Source organism: Vitis riparia, chromosome 16 (genome assembly GCF_004353265.1).
Source record: "Vitis riparia cultivar Riparia Gloire de Montpellier isolate 1030 chromosome 16, EGFV_Vit.rip_1.0, whole genome shotgun sequence".
NCBI classification, from domain to species: domain Eukaryota; kingdom Viridiplantae; phylum Streptophyta; class Magnoliopsida; order Vitales; family Vitaceae; genus Vitis; species Vitis riparia.
In genome coordinates, this window is record NC_048446.1 from 921,061 (window position 1) to 934,192 (window position 13,132).

Below are 13,132 nucleotides of genomic sequence, written 5' to 3' on the forward strand. Positions count from 1 at the left end.
TTAAAAGCTAATAGCTGAAATTTCCTCAAATGAAACTATACCTTCCTTGTATCACAAAATTGATGGTTTCATTTTGCTTCTAGAATTAAAAGGGGCTTCTTTGAATGGAAATAAATAAGCAAAGAAAGTAAATGAAAATTAAAAATCTGACCTCCCAATTTAAGTTTTTGACATGAATAGTGTCCCAAAAATTAAAGCATTTTTGGGGCTGGCGACAATTTAACTAGGTGGTGGGACCCAAGTCATTAAACCCACAGGGTGTGAAGTAAATGGAAGTAAGAAGCCATGGCTGTGTTGACTGGTTGTAGAAATCATATCACTACATCAATCTTCTAAACCCCATATAAACCCCACCTTAATGAAGCTTAATTAATGAAATAATCACCAAATAATGACCGCTTTAAAGGGCACTTTTCCAATAAAATGAAGCAAAGCTTTGTGGGGGTTTCTTCACAAACAGAGGCTGAGACAAGAGCCAGAGAGAGTGACACACAGACACACCCACAAAGGAACCTCAGTCACTGTCCCCAAAAACATCCTCAAAACTTGCAAAGAACCCAAAATGGTGAGACCCCAGATGGAGGGGACAGAGAAGAACAAGTGTGATGATGTTTGAGCTTCTGGGTTGGGTTAGTTTTGTGAGAAAACACTAGTGGGTGGTGGTGGTGGTGGTGGTGGTGGTGGTGGTGGAGGGGATGAACAGTGGAGGTGGGTCTGTTGGGGGGGCATCAATGGCAACAGGGATGATGGTGAGGTCATCACCATTCACAGTGTCTCAGTGGCAGGAGCTGGAGCATCAAGCTTTGATCTTTAAGTATCTAATGGCAGGACTACCTGTCCCACCTGATCTTGTGCTCCCTATTCAGAAGAGCTTTGAATCTATGTCTTCTAGGTTCTTCCACCATCCTACCAGTAAGCCCACCAGCAACAACACCTCTCGCTCCTTCTCCATCTCTCTCAAAACTCTCCCTCTCCCCCATCTCCAGATTTGCTCCTTGGATTCATCTTCTGGGTTGCAAAAGGATTGATTCCTCCTAAGTTTGTTTAATGTCTATTTTTCTTGAAAAATGATTGGTTTTTGCACCTCTATTTGGGTTTTTTCTTCCTTTGTTTTTACTAATAATAGTATAATAAATAGTATATAGATTGTTTCTGTGCAAGATTTCCCTTTTCTTGGTGTATTCTTTCTTCACTTTTTCTTTGTTAAATATTTTTCACTGGTGTCTGGATACCCATCTGCCTATGAACTTCCTTGATTTTGACTTTGCAGTTGGGGTTTTGTGGTTGCCCCTCATTTGATGAACTCCCTTATTTTTCAAAGGAGAAAGTTTGGGATTTATCTGCCCTTATGTGTGATTTTAGGAAATAAACAAAAAAAGAAAAGAAAATAGCTTCTTTGATGTCCTTTTGATATTGAACTTGCTATATCACTGGATTTTCTTGGTGAGGTCATTATCCTCTTTCCGTTCAGGACTTGTTAGTTTCTTGGGAAAAAAACAAAGAAAAAAGAAAATAAAAGAAAAATTGAAAGGTATCTTTTAATCTTCATTGAGAAGATTTTACCAAATGCCCTTTTCTTCACTGGGCTTTGTCATTTCTTTTAGCACGAATCTAGTTTACAATGTTGCTTTGTCTTTGTAAAAATTGCTGGTATTATATGAATTGCCCATTTTCATCATTCTCTGTTGCCCCTTGTGATAATTGTCTCTTAAGAGCTGACTATGAAGTGATTTATATCGGTTTTTCGGGTAAATTCATTCAGCTTGCTATTGAATTGATGCTTGAATATAGTATGCTATGCCTGCCTTAGTAGTGTATTTGGTGTTAGAAGTGTGGTATGTTACTTTTTGAGTATGATTTTGCAGTGGGTTACTGTTCCTTCTATGGGAAGAAGGTGGACCCGGAGCCAGGTAGATGCCGGAGGACTGACGGCAAGAAATGGAGGTGCTCCAAAGACGCCTACCCGGACTCCAAGTACTGTGAGCGCCACATGCACCGTGGCCGCAACCGTTCAAGAAAGCCTGTGGAATCACAAACTACTACACAGTCTTCTTCGACTGTGACTTCACTAACTGTCACTGGAGGCAGTGGCAGTGGAGCCGGGACCTTCCAGAACCTTCCCCTGCAAAACTTCAATAACCCCCAAGGCGGCCCGGGGTCTGGAACCAACCAATCCCAATTCCATATGGAGCCCATTCCCTATGGCATTCCTAATAAAGATTACAGGTACAGGTACAATCCCAATTCATGTGATCTTGTCTGATATCCTATTCTGCATTGTTGTATCCTTTATGGTTATTGCTCTGTGAAATGAATCCCAATAGGCTTTTTCTCTGCTGTAATACCTGTGGTGGGATCTTGGTTTTATGTTGGGCCCATATGCGAAAATTGTGTGGTAGATAGTGAAATGGAGGACTCCTGCCATATGGGTCTTGGATATCTTGCAGGAAAAACTTTATGATTTTCTGAGAGGTTCAGGATTCTGGGCCCTGATGTCCATGAGGTCGGTCGGCGAAATTCGTTGTGTCCGGTGTTTGACAGTGTTCTTTTTGGTCTGGTTCTTTGCTTTCTGTTTTCTCTGTGAAATTTCGGTGCAGAAGCCTGACATTCATTCAAAATTGTTCCTGACCATCCTACAGATTATTGTCTTCTGTTTCTGCCTCGAGGGCAGACAGCCCCGGATTTTACAGAATTTTTGTTAAAGGATTACCTGCAAACTGTGGAAGAAAAGGAAGTTAGAATTCTGTGGTATTAAAGATAGCCGTGCCTAAACAACTTCATCACAAAAGCTCGTATCTTATCCTTATATCTAGCGACGTTTTAGTAGTTCTCTTGTATGAATTCTCTTTTACCAACGTCAAGGTTGTTTCCAGATATTATCAGCTTCCTCTTTTATGAACCCTTCTGATATTTCTGCTGTGAAGCTATTATCTTTTCTTCTTACTTGGTAGGTGGGTAGGTAGTAGTACAATATTTATGGTTTGGTCCCTGGAAATGCTTGGTGTGCAGTTGCGCAGAACAAAGAAGTTACAGCATAGCTTCAGTTTACAGCAGAATGGCGTTCTTTAATTTTAACCTTCTCCTCTTTTCCCCAATTTTGGGTCCTTTTAGGCCCTGGGGTCTCTAAGCTTCTGTGTTAACAAAGCCTGTAAACAGCCAGTCTTGTTGTAATGCATATGCAAGTTGCTCTGTGTCCATTCATCCGCAAATAGAATAATCTTTTCATATTGTTCCATGGCCAAGTCTAAATAGTCTTTATTCATAAACCTGATAACAGTTTGAAGCTTGATATCAATATTAGTTACTTCAGCTCCCACTCATACAGGCCTAGCAATGTCCAAAAGCAAATGGTTCAAGAAAATGTTGTACTTGCTTGTGCCCATTGTATGCTTTACTCAAAAGTCATTTTCTGAGTAAGACTTAAATAAGAGGTTTTGTGGCATTTTTCTGTCAATTAAACGGGGATATCTCATCCTACATAGCATTTTGGCGTAGATTTTGGAGGTGTAAACCAAAAAATGGAGATGGATCGGCATAATAGGATGCCCTTGGCTTATTCTTATTAGCATTGTTATGATTGCTACATCTCTGCAAGCATGGATACACTTCATTTCCCGATTTCTTTTGCTTTCTTTCCGTGGACAAGGCTGATATAATAGATGGTATGGCTTGAGTTTTCAGGTTTTATTGTTAATCAACTGAGACATGCAGGTATCTTCATGGACTTAAACCCGAGGTAGGCGAGCATAGTTTCTTCTCTGAAGCTTCAGGAAGCAACAGGGGTCTTCAGATGGACTCGCCTTTGGACAGCACATGGCCTCTGATGCCATCACGGGTCTCATCATTCCCCCCATCAAAATCAAGTGAAAACTCCATCTTGCAGAGTGACTACCCCCAGCATTCGTTCTTCAGCAGCGAATTTGCGTCGGGAGAGGTTGTGAAACAGGAGGGTCAGTCTCTCCGTCCTTTCTTTGACGAGTGGCCTAAAACCAGAGACTCCTGGTCCGGCCTTGAGGAAGAGAGGTCCAACCAGACCTCATTCTCCACAACCCAGCTCTCAATTTCGATCCCAATGGCCTCCTCTGACTTCTCAACAACCAGCTCTCGGTCTCCCCACGGTGAGTACCAAATTCTAGGGAAAAAAAATATATCATTCTCTCCGTCCTCCACTTCACCTTAAACTCCATTTCTCTGACTTCCTTCTTCCATTGCAGATAACTGAAAGAATCATGATTTCGGATTTCCAGGAGCTCTACCATTTGCAACTTGGAAGAAGATTTGTCTGATTTGCTTGTGCACTTTCCGTGTAGCTCTGTGTGTAAAACTACATTTGCGAGTTCAAGTTTTAGGTATGGAATAAAACAAGACTCAAAACTCTGGCAAATATTCAGGAACCAGAAAACATTGTGTTTGTAACGAATGAAAACAGAAACCATTTTTTCTGGCATTCCTTTGATTGCTGTAAATTTTGCGGGTTTCTTGATGGCGTTACCCATGTGGTAGAACAATGTTCTTTTCCTAGTTTCTGCAGGGGATGACAAAAATTTTCCCGGAATCCGGGGAGAAATGACTCATTTTAACTTTTGAGAACTCTTGATACACTTGTTTGAGCTTTTATAGAATGAGTTCTATTTGCAAAGGCCATGCATTTTTTCAGGTGATCCGATGTCCAATCATTAGATAGATATAATGACCGATGATGTATTTTGTACAGAATCAAATGGGAAAATTAGTGGGTTTTGTTGAATATGAACAGGTCTACGAATGTTGTGAATGCCAAAGTTGTTTATGTTAATTGTTGAGCTTGCAAGGCTTAGTGTATGAATTTCATATCAAGTGCAAAAAATTGCTTACCAAATTGGCATTGATTGTGCAAACTCTTGCTATCCTTGCAATAAAGGATGGCTGGTGAATTCCTATCAAGCAAGCGAAGAAAGATGGTATGAAGAGAAGAGGTGAGAGAAAGCATAATAGGAAGTAGGGGAGATTGAACCATGCAAGATAGTAGGAAGAGAAGAATGGAGAGAGAGAGTGCAGGCAAGCTATGGAAAGAGAAAAGCGAAGAAAAATTAAGTCCGGTTTGATAATTGATTTTGAAAATAATTTTTAAAAATTATTGTATGATGTTTTATAAAATAAAAGTTGAACCTCAAATGTTTTGAAATTATTTTGAATGTTTTTAAGTTTTAAAAATATTTTTTATTTTTAGTACCTTATTTTGACTCGTTCTACCTATTTATATCATTATTTTATTAAAATAATTTTAAAAAAATAATTGAAAATAATTAATTTTTTATTATTATTAATCGTATTTTTCTTGTTTTTCTTTTTATTTGAAGAACAAAAAAATGTTTTAAAAAATAATTGTCAAATAGGTCTTTAGCTTTTGTTTTAAGGGTTACCTAATTTTTTATACCTTCTTGCTTAATGATGGTTAGCCAACCATGATCGGACGGAGGAGAATCGTGATTTGAGGGTTAAACCATGATAGGAGGATCAATGTTGCTATCAAGCAATTAACACTTGAACATGGTCGACTTGTTGTGATCAAGTCATCTTAACCATGGTTGCCTTTGCATCCATGGTTGGTGCTAATCATGGTTAGAAGGTCACATTGCTTTCCAACCGTGCTAACGTTAGTGTTGTCCTTTGAGGTGGACTCATGAGGAATCAACTCATTGGGAGTTTAACGGGGAGTGTGTTTTATGTCTAGGATGAGTTTAACCGGATGGACGATTCCATGTAGGGTATTAGACTTGACTCTATGTATGGGATTCACCTTTTTAGATATTACTTTTAAGTATTTCTACTTTTGATGATGATTTGATATAACTATATTGAACTTTGATTACTTATTTTCTTTTGATTTGTCTCAGTCTCCTCAATCACTCAATATAGATTTTTTGTTACATTCATGAAGGTAGTGAGCTTGTTAAGACTGCTGTTGGGTACATCGAATATAAGTGTGGCCGGACCAATTTCATTGTTGTTAGCAAGAATATCTCACATTCTGAATTTGTTTCAAAAGTATGTGGTGAACTGAACTTGGAGCCCAATTCAATTAAATTGGATTTCACAGTGAAGTTTGACCCATCACGTCTACTCCCATTGCATGATGATGCCGACATAGTCAAGATGTTCAAATTCAACGACATGTTTTGTTGTGCCTATGTCTGCCAATGCACTGAAGGTGGTGATGGCTTCATTGCCCCTACTAGGTACCTGATGTCTTTCCACAATAATTTTCTCTTTTGTATAATCACTTTTCACACATAAGTCGATGGATGAACAATTTCTTTCCCTGTTTTTTTCGTAGTGCCCCAACACTTATTGTTGCTTCAAACTCAGATCATGTTTCCTCCATTGGCGAGCCCCCATTACACATGTCTAATGAGTCACCTACAATTGAGTCATTTGAGTTTTCCCAAAGATGTGCTGAAACAAATTTCATTCAATTTCAACCAAGTCAATTCCAACATTCAATTATAGGTAGTGGACATACTTTCCCAAATGCCTCAGAGTTTTAAGATGTGATTTATTTGATGTCTTTGGTTGGAAAATTCCGATATTCTTACAAAAGGAATAGTTCAAAACACATGATCGTAGTATGCACAATTGAAGATTGTCCTTGGAAAATCACTGCCCATGCAATAGGGGATTCAAATATTGTTCAAGTACACACATTTCGAAATGTGCATAAACATTGCTTGGAAGATGTTGCCTTGTCTCAACCTTTAGTGATATCCACTCATGCCTTATTGGTCATTGATGATGTCATTCGATCTACTCCTGAATACCAACCACGAAAAATTTGTAAGGACTTTGTAAGGCAACACGACATCTAGTTGATTTACCTTCAAGCATGGCAAATGAAGGAGAAGGCTAATGAGCGCATTTATGGACTACCCAAAAATTATTGCAAATTGTTGCCATAGATGTGTGAAAGAATGCTTGCAACAAATCCGAGATCGAGCATTGAGTTGAGTTATTCCGATGATGGCCATTTTGAGCAACTTTTTGTTGCTCATTTAATATCTATCCAAGGGTTTATAAAAGGGTGTCGTCCAATCATTGCAATTGATTCGATCCATATGAGTGGGCCTTATGGTGGTGCTCTATTTTCAGCCACTGCCTACGATGCTAATGACTCCATGCTCCCCTTAGCCTTTGGAGTGATGAGCTCAGAAAATTATGAAGATTGGTTGTGGTTCTTGGAAAAATTGAAGATAGTTGTGGGAAACAAGGAAGTTATTATTATCTCATATAGACATCATGCTCTCATTTGTAGTGTTCCTGAGGTGTTTGGCCTTGAAAACCATGCCTATTGCTACTGTCACTTGAAAGAGAATTTTAGTAGTTTCTTGTCTAAACATAACACACGAGGGAACAAAGGTAAAGAAAATGCACTACAATTCCTAGATAGTATTACGTATGCAAGGTTAGAACATGATTATAATGTTTCCATGTTTGAACTAAAAAAATACAACGACACTTTAGCCACATGGGTTGAAGAAAATGTGCCTCGCCATTGGGCCATGTCAAAATTCCAAAAAAAAAAAAAGAGATAAAATGACTACCAACTTTGCCGAGTCATTTAATGCTTGGTTACGAAATGAAAGACATCACTCCATTTGTAACTTTTTATTGGAGCACATGTCTAAGTTAGGTTTTATGCTTGTGAAGCATAAAGAAGAGTCCAACAATTGGAAATGGTGTATAGGCCCAAAAATTGAAGATAAGGTGTTGCAAAATATTGCAAAGGGTGAGGTATATCCGGTCACTCCGTTCATGAATGTAGACATTATGAACCGTACATGCACTTGTAGGGGTTGGCAAATATTGAGAATCCCTTGTGAACATGTCGTAGTCGTCATTATTTCCACTAGCCAAAACGTTACTGATTTGATTGATGATTGCTACAAATACCCAATGGAAGAGTTGATATATGGGAGCTCTTTCTCCGACATAGAGATCCATGACATGCCCAGTGTGGATGATGATGGTTTGGTTTGATCTATCATTGGGGAGGTTTTCTTCTCTCTAAAGCCTCCACATACAAAGTGCCCTCCCGGAAGGCCAAGGAAGAAGCGCATTGAGTCCCAATTTCAAGATAAACGGACGGTCTATTACTCTCGTTGTCATATGTCCGGTCACAATAGAAAAACGTGTAGGAATCCTTTACCCTAATGCATATTTGTCACCTTATTGCATTGTTTAGATCTTGTATTACTGTATTTGAACTAACTTAAGTGAGCCGACTCTCACCGAATGAGTGTTACTATGTCAATGTTCTGTACCTTTGCTTTCACTTGCTATGTTCATTAAGTTAAATTATATTCCTCTGATTATTAATTTCTTTCACAATGTCCGAACTTTGGCTACAACACATCTTGTTTTATTTGTCTTGACTCCAACCACATGTCTTTGTTGTCATCACCTTGCTTAAACTAGTTTAAACAAATTGCAAAATATATATCCATGTATACAAACTACTGTTTTACTGTAATATATACTAGCCCAACCCAACAACCTCAAATGTATACCATTCAATCCGTATATTTTGTTATACTTTGTTTTCCACCATTCCCCATTTTTCCCACCACCACAACTTATCTTGTCTAACTACATACATGGTGGTTATTATTTTTTATTTTTTATTTTTAATGTTGTATAGGAATTCATGTAGCATATAGGTACTACTTAGGGCACCACTGAATGTAAAGTTCTTTTTATTATGGAGAAAAACAAATTTGAATTACATTGCATCTATAAAATTTATGTTTTGGAAATATTTAATTTTTTTTTTCTTATGTAGATATGTAACTTTCAGTTGCTAGGATGTTCAATCTTAAAATATGAGCTTTGGTTGCCAAGATGACTGTAATTATCTTTAGTAACTTGCTGAAATTCTAAGATAAGCACTAAAGTTCTAATATTGCTTGTTGACTTGTTTGTGAGTCTTGTCATAGTTTTGAAAATTCTGGTTGGTTTGTTATTTTTTATTGACTTTAAACTAGTTAAACATGAGCCTGTTGTAAATTGGGAAAAAACTCGATCTTATGACTTTTTAAAGTTTTAGGCTTGGGAATAACTATCATAGATGTTGGAAATGACTTGTAAATTGGGAAAAAACTCGATCTTATGACTTCTTTTTATATTAAACTTGCAAATACAAATGCCTACATATTTCATTAGCTTAAGCAAATCCCTATTTGCCAGTAGCAAGATCATGTTCAAAACTTTTCTCTATGCCCTTCAAAAACTTGCCTATCTTCTTGATGTTTCACAAGTGTTGAACTTATGCTAAACCAATCACACTCACATAAATCACAATCAACTTTTTGAAAGCTATAACTGTCTCAATTTTACTCTCTTGTACAACTATCATATCCATACTCTTGTGTGTTCATAAGGCCATTGATTACCTAAAAAATCCATTTAATAGTTAAATTGCAATTTGTTTCACTTTATTGTACTAATTGTGCAACTAATAGTTACTGTTGTTGTCCTTAATAGTCACCTATTTGGTTCGTTAAGAAGAAAACTGGTTAATTTCCTTATTGGTAGCTTCCATTAATTAGTGTATTGTTCAATTTTTTCTCAAGTCTATGTTTATTTTTCCTGGACTCTAATAATTTATTTGTAAATGAACTTCTTCATGCCTTATGCATTACCATACGACACTTTACGCTAACAGTCTTTACTTTGTAGGGTGTCAAAACTTGAGATTTCAGTTTCACCATCCGAACATAAGGTTATCTCATTATACACATGGCCACATAACACAGAAAAAAGAAAGAGCATGTTCCGCCAACATGTACACAGGTCAGCAAAACAGTTTTCATTCCACAATGGATCGAATCTTCAATTTCACCCTTATTGCAAATTTCCATATCTTGCATTTTTTTGTCACTGACCAATATTTCATTTTTACGGTAGGAAAAACTTCCTAAGTCCCACTGTTCAAGAAAGAAATTTATTAGTGTCATTGCACGCCTATCCGATGAAAAACAACAAGCCATTAAGGAGATGGGCTTTGGGGGATTGTTGAGCTTTGCATGTCATGAATTGAGGTATGAGCTATGCGGGTGGCTCATTTCACAATATGACTTTACATACCATAAACTGAATATGCCAACCGACAATGTTGTCTTTGTCAATGAAGAACATGTCAGTAGAGTCATGGGCATTCCTAGTACTAGGGTAGACATGGTTGTCCTTAAGAGAACAACTTCCACCAATCGCACATACACCCTTAGCATACTGGAGCAAAATCTTGAGAATTTGCCATTTTGTAATGAATTCTTAAAATCATTTTTAATTTTTTCATGTGCTACTCTGCTGGCACCAAACTTAAAGCTTGAAGGAATCCATGACCTTTGGGATGGTGATGTTGGTGTCCAAATGAATTGGGCTAAGTTATGATCCAATACTTAGAGAATGGAATCAAGGATTATCGCAAAAATCATTCTACTTATATCCAAGGCTACCTCATGTTCCTACAAGTACAATAAAGGCTCCAACACATTTTGCAATTAGGATGAACTTAGTTTACATTTTAATTTGAATGTCATGTTTACTGCAATTTGCTCTTTTAATGCTCATCGTCTCATACTACCATTGGACAGTTGTTCTATATGACATACTTCTACATGCCATCAATCAAGGTTGAAGTTACCAGTTTGTTAACTGCTGCTTGAATTTACAATGTAATCAAACGCCAATTAGCAGTTGAAATATCAACATTCAGTGCTTATGGACATGTGCATGTATGCTCTAACTCAACAAAACTTTCTCTACATCTTATAAACAATATTATCTTATTCAACTAATCACCAATTTGTTGATTATCTCATTGAACTACTGATGTAACACGTAGGTATAAGAGCAATCAGAAAGCATACCCTACTTGAATGTATCATCAGTAGCTTCGACCTCCTCAACTTCTAACGATGCTATAGAGGTAGTACATGCCCACTAACCACGTATACAAGTTCTTCCATACAATGCATACAAGTATATAAAATTTTCCACTATGTAATAGGTATTTCATGCCCATGTCATTGAGACATTAGAGACTGTGCTAAGATTAGCTTCCTCTTTAACGCGGAATGTTGCTGCATTACGTTCTCGCTGCTGTGGATCAGACGGGAATTCTTCAATCCCTTGCCCAGACACAGTGCACCATGCTGAATATGAACCAAGGTGTGAGACACTGGCCAAGTAGCCTTCAGTTGAATAAATGGTACCACAAGACAACCTTGCACTAATTCCCCACTCACCAATTTGAATGGAAGCATCACCAACAGCCACTAATTCCCAACCATTGGCCCCACAATCTTATGCAGAGGCATCGCTTCCACCAGAATTGAGAGTAGAAGAAGCGCAGGAAAATGATGGGCTAGGTGGAAGTGGCGGCTAATCACTTAAACCTTCATCTATGAGAATATTTAAGCGGACTTGTAAGAGGATTGTGAAGCGTCCTCCGACTTGTAAAAGCTTGTTTGTCGCCCAATGTGTTAAACAATTCCCTAAAATTTCCCATGCTGATAGGGTAGTAGCGAATTACGCATTGGTAGAAATTGGTGATCCTAGGTACATTTATTTTTTCTACCAATCATTGTTACAGTGATTTAATATGTGAATAACTTGACATCAGTATGACAAAAATCATTTTCTGTAATTGTAGTGAGATTTTGTGCGAGATGTATGGGATGTACATTACCTGAGAAGAAAGGTTTTATCTAAATGTTGGGCGATGGGTTAATTTAGTGGTAAGTTACTTATCCTTTAGCTGAATTGAATTCCCAATTAATAGGTCATATGAATGCATAAAATGTAGATTGAGGTTGTAAAATATGTTCATTTCCATAACTTTTGCAGATTGTAGTGATTATGTCCTGCATGTTGAATGGACAACAAACACCACCAGCGCGCACACACTATTTTGATCCTTCGTTCTCGGTGCACCCTCTAATATCCTAAATTTATATGGTGTCAAAATAGAATAGTATTTATTGATGTTTGTATTGATTAATCCCACCCTTGAACAAGTTGTTCTCAGCAATTTGAAAGCTAATGCAACCAGCCAGGTCATCATGGACAGATGTCGCATGTATCTGGATGCTGACATATTGGGTCGTGATCTTGGGACATGTGACATGGTAAATAACACTTGTTAAAGTTACTTTCCTTAGTAAAATATGCAATGGCATTTGGCATGACTGTTATATAATAACATAAAACCTAATAACTCTTTAATGATCATGCAGTTGTTTATCCCCGTATGTGAAAACAATAATTGGCACATACACGTGGTCAACTTTCTAGTTGGAAGAGTTGAGATGCTTTCATCTTTGCTGCTAAGGTGGGGGAACAACATTAGTGCATCAACGAGATGATTATCACTGGCAATCCACAAAGCACTACTTGCACATAGAATTCATATGGACCTGGATGTCTCAACATTTGTGCATGTGCAACCACATCTTGTTCAACAACTTTATGGGTAAAAGATTCATATATTCTAACCAATACAGACATTTGTAGTCAATTATATTTCTCATATTTCAATCATCTACATGACAAGACTAAGTGATGTGTTATAGGTACGACTGTGGTATCCTCGCTCTTAAGTTCATGGAATTTTGGAATGGGGTGACCTTAAGTACTTTATTGGCAGAGGTTAGAGCTAGTTTACACCATAATTTGTACTACTTATCTTTTTATTTTATCCCACAACATGAAATCAGTTATTTCGATTTTTGTAGGACAAGATGCACATGTACAGGTTCTAGCTAGTAGTGCAATTATTGCTCAATGAACGGAACAACATTAGAGATAAAATTATAGACTCCTGTCAATTGTGGCTGAATGCTTGATGATAAGTTTTTTCCTATCTGATGCTACTAACCCTATAAAGCAATGTTTGATTGTAGTTTGTCCAGAAATGATTGAATGGTTATCTTGTTGTGTGCTGATGTGTTCTTGTTCCTATTGTAAAACCATTATTTCTGTTCTATATATGTTTTATCTTATTAGGTATTCCACTAACCATTGTAACAATGGGAGTTTGGTCATGTTGATTGTCAGGAGTTTATGTACAACAATGGACAACACGTAAGGAAAACAA

General features: G+C 37.5%; 1 protein-coding gene across 2 annotated transcripts; it reads left to right on the forward strand.

Moving 5' to 3' along the window:
• The first annotated feature begins 713 nt into the window (after window positions 1–713).
• On the forward strand, window positions 714–4,639 carry LOC117934020 (growth-regulating factor 4-like). Of its 2 annotated transcripts, none has more exons than XM_034855614.1 (4): window positions 714–912; window positions 1,866–2,232; window positions 3,712–4,118; window positions 4,215–4,639. In XM_034855614.1, the coding sequence occupies exons 1-4, from the start codon at window positions 732–734 to the stop codon at window positions 4,220–4,222; spliced, it is 963 nt and encodes a 320-aa protein (XP_034711505.1). In that variant the 5' UTR covers window positions 714–731; the 3' UTR covers window positions 4,223–4,639. The 2 variants fall into 2 exon arrangements, with proteins under 2 accessions (XP_034711505.1, XP_034711506.1); XM_034855615.1 differs by having other exon boundaries at window positions 715–912; window positions 1,866–2,226.
• The last annotated feature ends 8,493 nt before the right edge of the window (window positions 4,640–13,132 follow it).

Bases quoted from the DNA above. Each gene is read 5' to 3' on its own strand.
- LOC117934020 (XM_034855614.1), top strand. From the start codon at position 732: ATGGCAACAGGGATGATGGTGAGGTCATCACCATTCACAGTGTCTCAG. The intron at 913-1,865 runs GTAAGCCCACCA...ATGATTTTGCAG, and splicing joins GTTCTTCCACCATCCTACCA to TGGGTTACTGTTCCTTCTAT. The intron at 2,233-3,711 runs GTACAATCCCAA...TGAGACATGCAG, and splicing joins AATAAAGATTACAGGTACAG to GTATCTTCATGGACTTAAAC.